Genomic DNA, 13,541 nt, shown 5'->3' with positions numbered 1-13,541 from the left:
CCACCTCACCTCCTTGCACCCTGCTCCCTTTGCTTTTTTTTTTTTTTTTTTTTTTGAGACAGTGTTTTGCTTTTGTTGCCCAGGCTGGAGTGCAGTGGTGTGATCTCGGCTCACTGCAACCTCCACCTCCCAGGTTCAAGTGATTCTCCTGCCTCAGCCTCCCAAGTAGCTGAGATTTCAGGCCTGTACCACCACACCCGGCTAATTTTGTACTTTCAGTAGAGATGGGGTTTCACTATGTTGGTCATGCTGGTCTCGAATTCCTGACCTCAGATGATCCAACCGCCTTGGCCTCCCACACTGCTGGGATTACAGACATGAGCCACAGCACCCGGCCTCCCTTCGCTTTTGCTTTAACCTCTCCCAGGTTGCTTTAATACATCAGGCAGGGTCCAGTCTCAGAGCTTTTGCACTTAGATCTCCTCCTCCACCAGGCCTTCCCTTTAGGCAAACCCCTCTCAAGCTACCCCTGCACAGACCTCCATATTCTTTACCTAGTTTGCTGTTTTTTGTTATTGTTTTGTTTTAAGAGACAGGGTTTGCTCTCTTGTCCCCAGGCTGGAGTGCAATGCTGCGATCATAGCTCACTGCAGCTTCAAACTCCTGGCCTCAATTGATCCTCCCGCCTCTGCCTCCCAAAGAGCTGGGATTACAGGTGTGAGCCACTGAGCCTAGATTTACAAAATAGTTTAAAAATTAGCAGGGCATGGTGGGTCACACCTGTAATCTCAGCATTTTGGGAGGCAGAGGTGGATCACTTGAGGCCAGGGGAGACCAGCCTGGGCAACACAGCAAGACCCTGACTCTACAGAAAATTTAAACATTAGCCAGATGTGGTTCTGTGCATTTGCAGTTCCTTTTTTTTTTTTTTTTTTTTTGGTAGAGACAGGGTCTGGATACATTGCCCAATCTGGAGTCTGGTCTTGAATTCCTGGCCTCAAGCAGTCTTCCTGCCTCGACACAGGCCTGAGCCGCCTCACCACTCCTACTGTTATTTTTATATTTATTATTTTATTTTATTTTTTTGAGACAGAGTCTCACTCTGTCACCCAGGCTGGACTGCAGTGGCGCGATCTCGGCTCACCGCAAGCTCCGCCTCCCAGGTTCACGCCATTCTCCTGCCTCAGCCTCCCGAGTAGCTGGGACTACAAGTGCCCGCCACCACGCCCAGCTAATTTTTTGTATTTTTAGTAGAGACGGGGTTTCACCGTGTTAGCCAGGATGGTCTCGATGTCCTGACCTCGTGATCCATCCGCCTCGGCCTCCCAAAGTGCTGGGATTACAAGAGTGAGCCACCGCGCCTGGCCCTGCTGTTATTTTTAGCATTTAACATTGTCTAATATGCTCTATTTATTCATCCTATGCAGTACGTATTTATTTTTTTGCCCACTAGGGGAGGGATTTTTGTCTGTTTTGTTCCTTAATGTATTCCCAGTGCCTAGAAAGGGGGCTGGCACACATTTGTGCCTAGTGACTGCTTGTTTTTTTTTTTTTTTTTTTTTTTCTCTGTCTTTCTCTGTCGCCCAGGCTGGAGTGCAGTGGCGTGATCACAGCTCAATGCAGCCTGGAACTCATGGGCTCAGGCGATCTTGGGATGACAAGCCCTTGCCACCATGCCCAGCTAATTTTTGTATTTTTTGTATAGACAGGGTCTCTCTGTGTTGTCTAGGCTGGTCTCCAACTCCTAGGCTCAAGTGATCAGCCCGCCTTGGCCTCCCAAAGTGCTGGAATTACCGGCCTGAACTGCCCCATGAGCCTTGTTTTTGTTTTTATTTATTTATTTTTGAGATGGGGTATCACTTTGTTGCCCGGGTTGGAGTGCAGGGGAGCGATCATGGCTCACTGAAGCCTTTAACTCCTGGGCTCAAGTGATCCTCCTGCCTCAGCCTCTCGAGTAGCTGGGACCAGAGGTGTGCACCACCACGTCTGGCTAATTTTTTTTTTTGTAGAGACAGGGGTCTCCCCATGTTGCCCAGGCTGGTCACGAACTCCTGGTCTCAAGCGATCCTCTCGCCTCGGCCTTCCAAAGTGCTGAGATTGCAGGCGTGAGCTACCGCGCCCGCCTCGCTTGTCGAATGAATGAATGCATGAGATGCATTATCCGGCCTGGCGCCAGGAGCTCGGTGTTGAAGCCAGAGTGGGGTCACCCTGGGGCCCTCCAGCCGCGGGGGGAATGAGATGGGGACTGGAATTATGGGCCCGGGACACCGCGGGTGTAGACGCGCGTATCCCCGCGTGGAAGCGGAGGGGTCTCGCTGGGCCCCAGCACCCCGTCTTCCTCCCGTTCCTCCTCTGCCTGCAGGTCCGCCGCGATGGGGAAGCCCTGGCTGCGTGCGCTACAGCTGCTGCTCCTGCTGGGCGCGTCGCGGGCGCGGGCGGGCGCCCCGCGCTGCACCTACACCTTCGTGCTGCCCCCGCAAAAGTTCACCGGCGCCGTGTGCTGGAGCGGCCCCACGTCCACGCGGGCGGCGCCTGAAGCCGCCAACGCCAGCGAGCTGGCGGCGCTGCGCATGCGCGTCGGCCGCCACGAGGAGCTGTTACGCGAGCTGCAGAGGCTGGCGGCGGCCGACGGCACCGTGGCCGGCGAGGTGCGCGCGCTGCGCAAGGAGAGCCGCGGCCTGAGCGCGCGCCTGGGCCAGTTGCGCGCGCAGCTGCAGCACGAGGCGGGGCCCGGGGTGGGCCCGGGGGCGGATCTGGGGGCGGAACCTGCCGCGGCGCTGGCGCTGCTCGGGGAGCGCGTGCTCAACGCATCCGCCGAGGCTCAGCGCGCCGCTGCCCGCTTCCACCAGCTGGACGTCAAGTTCCGCGAGCTGGCGCAGCTCGTCACCCAGCAGAGCAGTCTCATCGCCCGCCTGGAGCGCCTGTGCCCAGGAGGCGCGGGCGGGCAGCAGCAGGTAACCTCGCAGCCTCCCCAGAGAGCAGCATCGTCTGTGAAATGGGGGTTTTGCAACCCCACGATCTCTTATCCACAGTTCTGAAATCCGCAAAACCCTGAAAACCGGATTCCTACCCGCCCCTTCTGGTAACTTATTTGGGTCAAAAAGTGACTGGTGGCTATTTATAGCCTTTACTTAACCACTTAATGTGAATAGTCATAGGATCCTATAATTAAGCATATCATTATCACGTAAAGACCAAAAACCCCTTTAGGAGTGTTATGTATATTCTATACACACATGCATATACATAACCCTCCCTGTGTCACTGTGTCTAAATCCAGCCGTGTTATTCTGAATTCTGGAACGTGTCCGGGTCTGGGTTTGGGATAAGAAAATGTTGCTCTGTGACAGTCCCTACGTTACAGGGTTGGTGAGAGGAGTCAGTAAGTTAGATACTGTTGGATGTGTTCTTATTATCCCTACTTTACAGAGGAGGCTGGGGCACAGATCAGTTAAACCATGAGCACCAAGAGCCGGTAGTTAAGCCCAGCTCTGTCTGCACTTTATTTTTTTAATTTTATTTTTGAGATGGAGTCTCGCTCTGTCTCCCAGGCTGGAGTGCAGTGGTGCGATCTTGGCTCACTGCAACCTCCACCTCCCAGGTTCAAGCGATCCTCCTACCTCAACCTTCCGAGTAGGTGGCATTACAGGCGTGAGCCACCACACACAGTTAATTTTTTTTGTATTTTTAGTAGAGACGGAGGTTTCACCATGTTGGTCAGGCTGGTCTCGAACTCCTGACCTCAGGTGATCCGCCCGCCTCGGCCTCCCAAAGTGCTGGGATTACAGGCGTGGGCCATCGCGCCCAGCCTGTCTGCACTTTAAAGCCAAGTTGTTTAGCTTTTGGGGAGGATCATTCCTAGGGCTGGGACACCCCCACTGCCAGATGTCCAGGTCATTTGGGAGCTGGGGGATTTATCCACCATTTCTGCCCCTGAGACCAGGCCTCCTGGCCTGAGGGTTAGTGCAATTACACCTGACTTTCTCCGTCACCCCAGGTCCTGCCGCCACCCCCACTGGTGCCTGTGGTTCCGGTCCGTCTTGTGGGTAGCACCAGTGACACCAGTAGGATGCTGGACCCAGCCCCAGAGCCCCAGAGAGACCAGACCCAGAGACAGCAGGAGCCCTTGGCTTCTCCCATGCCTGCAGGTCACCCTGCGGTCCCCACCAAGCCTGTGGGTAAGTCAACATTAGGGCTGAGGAATTGTGGGTAGAGGAAAATTGAGGAGTCAGGATTTTAGTGGAAGATTTCTCTCGTTGTGAGAGGACCGGAAGAAATGATACTCTTATTCTGATTAAAAATAAGACCAAACTTCTAAGGTGTGAAAATAGGAGAAACAAGAAATAGAAGAGGAGGGACTCTTATTTTAGTGAGGTGATGGTAGATTTAGGACTCCTACTTTGTTAAGAGTTTGAACTGGTTCAGAGTACCATATTCAGGACTTATATTATGGTGAGGAGACCATAAAAAACCAGGGTTTAAGAACCCCAGAGTTGGCTGGGCGCAATGGCTCACGCCTGTTATCCCAGCACTTTGGGAGGCTGAGGTGGGTGGATCACGAGGTCAGGAGATCAAGACCATCCTGGCTAACACAGTGAAACCCCATCTCTACTAAAAATACAAAAAAATAGCTGGGCGTGGTGGCGGGCGCCTGTAGTCCCAGCTGCACGGGAGGCTGAGGCAGGAGAAAGGCATGAACCTGGGAGGCGGAGGTTGCAGTGAGCCGAGATCGCGCCACTGCACTCCAGCCTGGGCGATAGAGCGAGACTCCATCTCAAAAAAAAAAAGAACCCCAGACTTGACATTTCCTCTGGTTAGAGACAAGGGACCCAGATTCTTAGGTAAGGAAATGGCTATTGGAGCTCAGATTCTGGTGAGGAAATGGGAGAGGCAGGCCTCTTATTCTGGTGAGGAAATGGGAGAGGTGGGACTCTTTGGTAGAAAAGTGGGAGAGGCAGAACTCTTATTCTGGTGAGGGGACCTGTGAGAATCTCGACTCTTGCTCCAGTAAGGGATTGGTCAGCCCAGGCTGTGCCTCCCCCATATCCCTGTGCCCACAGGCCCATGGCAGGATTGTGCAGAGGCCCACCAGGCAGGCCATGAACAGAGTGGAGTGTATGAACTGCGAGTGGGCCGTCACGTGGTGTCAGTATGGTGTGAGCAGCAGCTGGAGGGTGGAGGCTGGACTGTGATCCAGCGGAGGCAAGATGGTTCAGTCAACTTCTTCACTACCTGGCAGCACTATAAGGTGGGCACAGGTGGGCAGAGGCAGGGAAGGGGAGGGAGCCTGTTCTGGCTTCCTGACTTTCCTGCCCTGCCAGGCGGGCTTTGGGCGGCCAGACGGAGAATACTGGCTGGGCCTTGAACCTGTGTATCAGCTGACCAGCCGTGGGGACCATGAGCTGCTGATTCTCCTGGAGGACTGGGGGGGCCGTGGAGCACGTGCCCACTATGATGGCTTCTCCCTGGAACCCGAGAGCGACTACTACCGCCTGCGGCTTGGCCAGTACCATGGTGATGCTGGAGACTCTCTTTCCTGGCACAATGACAAGCCCTTCAGCACCGTGGATAGGGACCGAGACTCCTATTCTGGTAAGGAGAACTTCTATTCTGGTGGGAGGATAGGGGAGGCGGGACTCCAGTTCTGGTGAGGGAATGAAAGGAGGTAGGGTAGTTAAGACACCCCTCTGGTAAGTATAAGGATAAGCAAGCTTTTATTCTGTCAAGAGAACAAAGGTCAGGACTTTTATCCTGGTGAGGGGATGGGGAGTCCAGATTCCTTCTCTGATGAGGCAAAAAAAGAATCAAGACTCCTGTTCAAGTAAAGGGCAGAGGGTGAGAGCTAGTACTCTTATGCCAGAAAGGAAGTAGATAATTTTCTTTTCTTTGATAAAGGAATGAACGGTAGACTCCTAGTTTGCAGAAAAGGTGGGAAACGTGTGACTTGTACTTTGGTAAGGAGATAGGGAAGGAATTAAGGCTATTATTCTGAAGAAAGTTGGGGGGACAGGGCTCCTATTTTTTTGCTGAGGAGATGGAAGATCAGGGCTTGTATTCAATAAGAATGGGAGGGGCCAGGGGATGCCTGGCAAAAGCCTTGCACTGTGAGGTGCAGGTAGAGGCTTTTATTCTGGTGAGAGGACATGGACTCTCTCTCTCCCCTCAGGTAACTGTGCCCTGTACCAGCGGGGAGGCTGGTGGTACCATGCCTGTGCCCACTCCAACCTCAACGGTGTGTGGCACCACGGCGGCCACTACCGAAGCCGCTACCAGGATGGTGTCTACTGGGCTGAGTTTCGTGGTGGGGCATACTCTCTCAGGAAGGCCGCCATGCTCATTCGGCCCTTGAAGCTGTGACTCTCTGTTCCTCTGTCCCCTAAGCCCCAGGGGACATTGGTCAGCAGGAGCCCAAGTTGTTCTGGCCACACCTTCTTTGTGACTCAGTGCCAGTGTGTCCCATAGAACTTCCCACTGGGGATCTGTGACCCTGGGCGCTGAAATGGGACCCAGGAATCCCCCCTGTCAATATCTTGGCCCCAGATGGCTCCCCAAGGTCATTCATATCTCGGTTTGAGCTCATATCTTATAATAACACAAAGTAGCCACAGACCGTGTCTGGTTTGTATCTGCACCTGGCAGGGGTCACTCCCTGGGCCCGCCCTCCTCGTCCTCCACCTCCTCCTCTTCCTCCTCCTCCTCCTTCAGGTCCTCCAGGATGAGGTTGTCCAGGTCTTCCAGGAGGCCGCCCTGGCTCAAGCAGGTGGCCACAGTGGAGCCACTGCTAATGTGAGGGTTGCTGGGGTGGAGCACTTTGGGCAGGTGGTTCTGCTTCCGGCTCTTGGGGTGAGCACAGGATGTCCCAGGCACGTGGGGCTCTAGGGAGGGAGAGGTGCTGCAGACATGGGGCTGGAGGTCCCATGAGAGTCTGGGGAGGAGGGGGCTGAGGCCACACGGGGCTCTAGGGAGGAGCTGAGACCACCAGATACGGGGACCAGCGCAACTGGACATTCAGGGGTGTTGAAGATACAGGAGACCAGGGCCGGGGACATTGGGGTCACCTGAGATTCCAGGGGATAAAACAGGGGCCCCAAACCCAGAGACCATGGGGGCAGAGGCCATGGGGACCCTCAGGCTTGGGCCACTGGGGTGAAACCTCAGAGCCTCGTGGGCAAGACCACAGAGACTGGGGGGGCCATGGAGGCCGTGTGGAAGCAGTGGCTGCTGCTGTGGGAGACGAAGTGGACTGAGTGGAGATTTGGGGACTTAAAGGCACAGAAGGGGACAAAGACTGTCCAGGCTGTTGGCGGAGAAGAGCCTCACCTCGCCGGTTGTAGCAGTCGGCAGCTGAGCAGGAGTGAGTGTGGGTGCTGCGGCGATCCGGGTCCCGGTCCCAGCGCGGGGGGAGGATCCGTGTTGGATACACGGGGAAGCCGCACCCGTAGCAGGGGGACGGGGACCCCATCTGTGCCCAGCCCCTGGGGGCGGGCAGGGCTGTGAGGGTCCGAGGGCGAGGCTGGGCCAGGGTGGGGCCAGGGCAGGGAGGGGCAGGGCTGGGGTAGGGCAGGGCTGAGGGGGAGCTGGGGGTCAGCGCCCTCACCGGAAGTTGTGCCGACACTTCGGGCAGTGGAACTCAGCCAGGCCCCACATCTTGTCAGCTGGCACTGGCTCGTAGCGCTTCCGGCATTTCCGGCACCGGGATACCTGGTGGTGGTGGGGAGGGAGGTACAGAGAGGGGACCAAGGATTGTCAGAGGTGTCTGAGGTTGGGGTCAGGGCTAGGAGTGTGCCGCGGCGGCTGGCCTCAGCTTGAGCAACCCAACTCAATCAGTGACTTCACGTGGGTAGCCTGATATTGACCATGGTGGGAATATTTACACCGCAGAAATTGGCAAACACTACACATCTTGGCTTCCTGCCTCTTTTGCAAGAACTAGTTAAGCATTGACCAGAAGTGAACTACTGGTCAGGAGGTTCAGAAGCCAGATTTGGGGCTGTGTTTTTGAGGTCAGATTTGGTTTCTTTTCTTTCTTTTTTTTTTTTTTAGAGACAGAGTCTCGCTCTGTCACCCAGGCTGGAATGCAGTGTTGTGATCATGGCTCACTGCAGCCTCGACCTCCCAGGCTCAAACGATCCTCCCACCTCAGCCTCCTGAGAGTTGGGACCGCAGGCACACACCACCACTCCCAGCTAATTAAAAAAAATTTTTTTTTTTGCCAGGCACAGTGGCTCATGCCTGTAATCCCAGCACTTTGGGAGGCTGAGGCGGTAGATTGCTTGAGCCCAGGAGTTTGAGACCAGCTTGGGCAACATGGCAAAACCCCATCTCCACACGCACACACAAAATACAAAAATTAGTCAAGTGTGGTGGCGCAGGCCTGTAGTCCCAGCTACTTGGGAGGTTGAGGTGGGAGGATCACCTGAGCCCAGGAGGTGGAGGCTGCAGTGAGCTATGATCCCGCCACTGTACTCCAGCCTGGGTGACAGGGCGAGACCCCATGTCTTCAAAACAAATTTTTTTTTGGAGACAGGGTCTCGCCCTGTCACCCAGGCTGGTCTCAAACTCCTAAGTTCAAGCGATCCTCCCTACTTAGCCTCCCAAAACACTGAGATTGCAGCCACGAGCCACTGCGCCTGGCCAGGTTTGATTTCTGTAGTAGCTGTTCAATTGTGGGTCAAGGGTCAGGTTCTGGGGTAAGGAGGTATTGGGCTTCTCACATTTAAGGTCAGAAGTCCAGTCCTGGGTCAGGGGTTGGGATCAGAGATCAAGGCTGAGCTCTGAGTTTGGAGGTCAGGGATTGGACTCTCAGTGATTGAAATCCTTAGGTCAGAGGTACAGTCACTGAGGATGGGGGTCAGGAGTGGAGTTCGGGACAGTCAAAGTCGAGGTTAAGTTTTGGGTCATCACCTCCTTCCGCTGGGGCACGCGGCGCCACCAGACGTGGTCGCAGGAGGAGCAGGCAAACTGCCGGTCCACAGCAGGGATAAGGTCGTCCTGGGCACGTTGAAACATGCGTAGGTTGGCTTCTGTCAGTGGCAGGAGGGAGGTCGCCACTGCCTGTGGAATGGGGCAGGTGGGGATGAGGTGGGGGGGGTGTCACCCCTTCTGCACCAACATAACCATCAGCCCTCCTCTCCCTACAGATGAGTCCTCTTCCTGCCCCAGTGAATATCTCCCCTCCTGCCCTAATGGACATCCTTCTGTGCCTGCAGATGTCCCCCTCCCCACTTCCCCATCCCAAGCCTTAGCCACCAACTCACCTGAATGTCCCGGTCCTGTTTCATATCTTCTGGTGGATCCTGGGTGGAGATAGCAGGGGCAGAAACTGGGGATGGGGCTCAGGTCTCTTTCCACCTGTTTGCTGGGGGAGGCCCCCGGCCGCAATGAGAATAGGGTGCCCCTAACTCGCCAGGAGCTCACAGAGCACCACTCACTTATTGAGAGCCAGGTGTGTGGCCTCAGTTGTCCTCATAGCAGCCCTGAGAGGTGGGCACACCTGTTACCTTATTGCTCAGATGGGAAAACTGAGGCTTAGGGGAGGGCTTGCCTGAGTGAGGCCAGCCTGACCCCCGTACTCACTTCCTGCCTGCAAATGCCACATGCTTGTTGGTGTTGTGACATGTCGCCCCTTTGAGGCCATGTTGTGCTCGGCTAAGTGGTGGGGATCTGGATTGAGAGGAATGTGGGTTCGAATCCCAGCTGTATCACTTCCAGCTGTGGGGACTTGGGCAAGCCACTCCCTGCCCCCTGGGTTCCCACTGACAGGCATGTTAGAGCCCAGGCTCTGACTCCAGGTGGCCAGGGTTCAAATCGCAGCTGCCACCTGCTTGCTGGCAAGTGACTTCAGCCTCAGTTTCTTTGTCTGTGAAATGGGGATAAATAATAGGACCTGTCTCCTGGGGTCACTGCGGTGATGAAGTAAATCAATTCCTGGTGTCTTGCCATGTGGGAAGTACTCAATGAATGCTACCCTCTGCTAATATTATTATTATTATTATTATTATTATTATTATATTTTTGAGACGGAGTTTCGCTCTTGTCGCCCAGGCTGGAGTGCAATGGCACAATCTCGGCTGACTGCAACCTCTGCCTCCCAGGTTCAAAGGATTCTTCTGCCTTAGCCTCCCAAGTAGCTGGGATTACAAGCATGCACCACCACGCCCAGCTAATTTTTTGTATTTTTAATAGAGAAGGGGTTTCACTGTGTTGGCCAGGCTAATCTCGAACTCCTGACCTCAAATGATCTGCCCGCCTCAACCTCCCAAAGTGCTGGAATTACAGGCGTGAGCCATCACACCTGGCCCCTCTGCTATCATTTTTATCATACTTTTATATGTATAAATGTAGACTGTGATACATGTTTTATTATACTCTGGTTTTGTTTGTTTGAGACGGAGAATCGCTCTGTTGCCCAGGCTGGAGTGCAGTGGCGCGATCTCGGCTCACTGCAAGCTCCGCCTTCCGGGTTCACGCCATTCTCCTGCCTCAGCCTCCTGAGTAGCTGGGACTACAGGGGCCCGCCACCACACCTGGCTAATTTTTTTTCGTATTTTTGGTATAGACGGGGTTTCACCATGTTAGCCAGGATGGTCTTGATCTCCTGACCTCATGATCCACCCGCCTTGGCCTCCCAAAGTGCTAGGATTACAGGCGTGAGCCACTGCGCCTGGCATTTTTTTTTTTTTTTTTTGAGACAGAGTTTCGCTCTTGTTGCCCAGGCTGGAGTGCAATGGTGTGATCTCAGCTCACTGCAACCTCTGCCTCCTGGGTTCAAGTGATTCTCCTGCCTCAGCCTCCCGAGTAGCTGGGATTATAGGCATGCGCCACCATGCCCAGCTAATTTTGTATTTTTTAGTAGATATGGGGTTCTCCATGTTGGTCAGGCTGGTCTCAAACTCCCGACCTCGGGTGATCCGCCCGCCTCGGCCTCCCAAAGTGTTGGGATTGCAGGCGTGAGCCACCGCGCTCGGCCTATTATACTCTTTAACAGCCCTACACTGAGCCTTTCAGGCAGGCTAAATCCACAGTGTTCCCATCACCAAAGCTGTCAAAGAAGCAAAGTAGCCATGATGCACCTGTGCTTCAAAGCCATTCATTCATTCATTCATTCATTCATTCATTCATTCAACACAAGGGTTCCATTCCCCTGCCTCTCTCTCCTCCCCAATCCTCTGCTCATCCCAGCCTTTCTAGAGACTGCCACTAACAACCCTTCCCCACCTCCCAGCCTTTGCTTATGCCATTCCCTCCCCCGGCCCAAGACCCCTGCCTTTCTTTCCCTTTCCCCTCCCAGGGCTCACTCCTCCCAATCCTTTAAGACTTGGTATCTCCTCCTCCTGTAAGCCTTCTCTGACCTCTGCGCCCCCGCTACGATGGCAATAATCCTGGCTCCTTTCATTGCCTAGTTTCGTGGCTCTCTCCCCCATTGAATACAATCAGCACATAATGAGCGCCTACTGTTTGCAGGCTCCCTGGCCCGACAAATGATGGAGAGGTGAAAAAGTGAGATTGGGTGATGAGTTATGGACCGACAATGCCTGGTCCCTCTTGTTTCAGAGGAGGGTCAGTCACCATGAACGGGTCGGGTCCCCCCTCTTGCTCTCCCTCCCGTGACCCGGTCCTTTGCGAGGGGAGGGGACAGGTTACCTGGGCATCCAGATCGTTACTTAGTTCTTGGCCATCTTTTTGCTTTACCCCTGCGGGGGAGAGTGCGTGTAAGGGAAGGGCCCTTGAAGGGTCTGTGGGAGTTCCAGGCCACCCAGAGCCGCGACGCAGAGCCTCCCCAAGGCTGGGACCTCCGGGGGAGGTGATCTCAACGCCTCTCCCTAGACCACGCCCCCTCGGCGCTCCCACGCGCGGTCCCCGCACCGGGCCCGGGACCCCCGCAGCCTCACCGTACACGATGGAGCGCCCCACTCCCGTGTGGTCGCTGCCGAATTTCCTCATCAGAGCCCCCGCCTTCTTGGAGGATACCTTCCCATGAAACTTCTCCCGGAGGCGCCGGACGCTCTTCTCCAGCTGGGATGGGGACAGGGGGGTTCCGGTGGGGGAAGGGGAAAGGCGATCATCCCTCCCCCATCTCTAGGCACCGTTCTCCCGGCCCGAACTTGACCCTTGGTTTTGGCCTCCGCCGCCCCCCCCCTTTCATCCCTCTACGGCATTTCCTGGAAAAAGCCAAAGTCCCCACAGGGCGATGGGGGAAGGCGCGGACTGGGGCGAGCGTCCCAGCCTAAGGTGGGGGGGCGGCCAGGTTATCTCTGGCCTCTGACCTTTGACCCTGCAGCCCCCGCTTTTCCTCTGGGAGGCCTCATTTCGCTCTGGGGAAACGTGGGAGTCACTTTCCTTTTCAAGGAGGGCGAGCGCCAGGCAGGGGTAAGGATCTGGGGTTCTAGGATGGGGGTCCCCAGGAACTGCGAAGCCCCCTCCGCGCCTCCCGGCCGCTCCTCGGGGTCTGTCGCGGCTGACCCCGGCCCAGCTGTAGCCATCGCTTACCTCCACACCTTCCTGAGACATGGTGGCGGCGGCGCAGTTCCCCGCGAGGGTCCGCACTGCGCGGCTCAGCCGCCCCCCTACCTGGGCGCGCCCGTCGGTCCAGCAGCCGCGCAGGGCAGGGGGCGGTGCCTCGGGGCCGGCTCCGCCCTTCCTCCCCGGCCCCTGTTTCGCTTTCGATTCAGGGGGGACCGGGCGCGCTGGCTCCGCCCTGGCTCCGCCTCTGCTCTTGCGCCCCAAACCCAGGCGGGCGCCCCGGGTCTGCACCCTGCGGCGGAGCGCGCAGACCTCGGACGGGGGAGGCGGCGCGGCCTCTGCAGTCGGTCACATGTCCCCACGCTGCGCGGGGTCCGCGTCTTCACGTCCCTCGTGGGGGCGGGGCCGCATCAGAAGGCCGCGGCGAGGCCCCGCGCCCCCCCACCCAGCACGCGCTCCCCCAGTTCATCACCCTCCTGTCTGTTCTCCCTCCTTCCCCGGGAATCTGGCGCTCATGAGGACCTGGGCCCTTTTCCTGCCCTGAGTCTCTGTCCTAGCTACGGTCACCTCTCTGAACCTCAGTTTACCCCTCTGTGAAATGGGGAGAATCCTGGTGTCTACACCATGGAGTGGAGTATGTGCCAAGATTCCCGAGTGGATCGCGTAATAGCGCCTGGTTTGCAGTAGGCGTTCAACTAGTCACTGGGCCACCTGCTGTGTGCCCTTGGTAGGGGCAGGCAGTGTGTGTGTGGTTGGGGGAAGCGGTGCTTGAGAAAAATACAGATTCTTGGTCTCTAGTAGCCCGGTAGAATCCAGCTGTCTCAGGGATCCAGGGAATCTGCAATGGTTAAGAACCCCGTGGGCCGGACAATTCTAACCTAGTACAGGGCGCATCGGGGAGCGCTTAGGTGGTGGGGCTCTGGCCCAGCCTGGAGACACAGAGATGGCAACTTCATTGGAGGAGGGGATGCTTTGTACAGAGTCACTGAAATGGGAGGTCTTAGCTAGGGGAGGAATAGAGTGGGGAGATGGGGCAGCCGTGCAGAGCCCCCAAAGCAAGACTAAGTCTGGGGTTTTTGGGCAAGGGCTTCTCAAGCCCAGCACTCTTGACCCTTTGGGCGGCCTAGTTCTTTGTGTGG

At 56.1% G+C, this 13,541-nt stretch overlaps 2 protein-coding genes across 4 annotated transcripts; one reads left to right on the top strand and one right to left on the bottom strand.

Moving 5' to 3' along the window:
- Window positions 1-328: 328 nt before the first annotated feature.
- On the top strand, window positions 329-6,549 carry ANGPTL6 (angiopoietin like 6). Of its 2 annotated transcripts, XM_063719295.1 has the most exons (6): window positions 329-655; window positions 2,303-2,894; window positions 3,938-4,118; window positions 5,001-5,188; window positions 5,262-5,532; window positions 6,107-6,549. In XM_063719295.1, the coding sequence occupies exons 2-6, from the start codon at window positions 2,313-2,315 to the stop codon at window positions 6,295-6,297; spliced, it is 1,413 nt and encodes a 470-aa protein (XP_063575365.1). In that variant the 5' UTR covers window positions 329-655; window positions 2,303-2,312; the 3' UTR covers window positions 6,298-6,549. The 2 variants fall into 2 exon arrangements, with proteins under 2 accessions (XP_063575365.1, XP_002828688.3); XM_002828642.5 differs by lacking the exon at window positions 329-655 and having other exon boundaries at window positions 1,521-2,894.
- SHFL (shiftless antiviral inhibitor of ribosomal frameshifting) lies at window positions 5,638-12,770 on the bottom strand. 2 transcript variants are annotated; one of them, XM_002828644.5, is made up of 8 exons: window positions 12,430-12,770; window positions 11,832-11,955; window positions 11,584-11,633; window positions 9,198-9,236; window positions 8,845-8,994; window positions 7,538-7,641; window positions 7,261-7,415; window positions 5,638-6,815 (listed from the first exon to the last, which is right to left on the bottom strand). In XM_002828644.5, exons 1-8 carry the CDS (start codon window positions 12,448-12,450, stop codon window positions 6,583-6,585), a joined length of 876 nt encoding a protein of 291 aa, XP_002828690.1. In that variant the 5' UTR covers window positions 12,451-12,770; the 3' UTR covers window positions 5,638-6,582. The 2 variants fall into 2 exon arrangements, with proteins under 2 accessions (XP_002828690.1, XP_002828691.1); XM_002828645.5 differs by having other exon boundaries at window positions 7,261-7,307; window positions 12,430-12,749.
- Window positions 12,771-13,541: the final 771 nt, after the last annotated feature.

This window comes from Pongo abelii, chromosome 20 (genome assembly GCF_028885655.2).
Source record: "Pongo abelii isolate AG06213 chromosome 20, NHGRI_mPonAbe1-v2.0_pri, whole genome shotgun sequence".
In the NCBI taxonomy this organism is placed as follows: Eukaryota; Metazoa; Chordata; class Mammalia; order Primates; family Hominidae; genus Pongo; species Pongo abelii.
The sequence above is the reverse complement of the archived record's forward strand: the minus strand, read 5'-3'. Positions and strand labels throughout refer to the sequence as shown.

Coding starts and splice junctions, on each gene's coding strand:
- ANGPTL6 (XM_063719295.1), top strand. CDS start 2,313: ATGGGGAAGCCCTGGCTGCGTGCGCTACAGCTGCTGCTCCTGCTGGGC. Junction 5,189..5,261: donor CTACCTGGCAGCACTATAAG/GTGGGCACAGGT, acceptor CTGCCCTGCCAG/GCGGGCTTTGGGCGGCCAGA. Junction 5,533..6,106: donor GGACCGAGACTCCTATTCTG/GTAAGGAGAACT, acceptor CTCTCCCCTCAG/GTAACTGTGCCCTGTACCAG.
- SHFL (XM_002828644.5), bottom strand. CDS start 12,450: ATGTCTCAGGAAGGTGTGGAG. Junction 7,642..8,844: donor GCGTGCCCCAGCGGAAGGAG/GTGATGACCCAA, acceptor CACCACCACCAG/GTATCCCGGTGCCGGAAATG. Junction 7,416..7,537: donor AAGTGTCGGCACAACTTCCG/GTGAGGGCGCTG, acceptor GCCCGCCCCCAG/GGGCTGGGCACAGATGGGGT.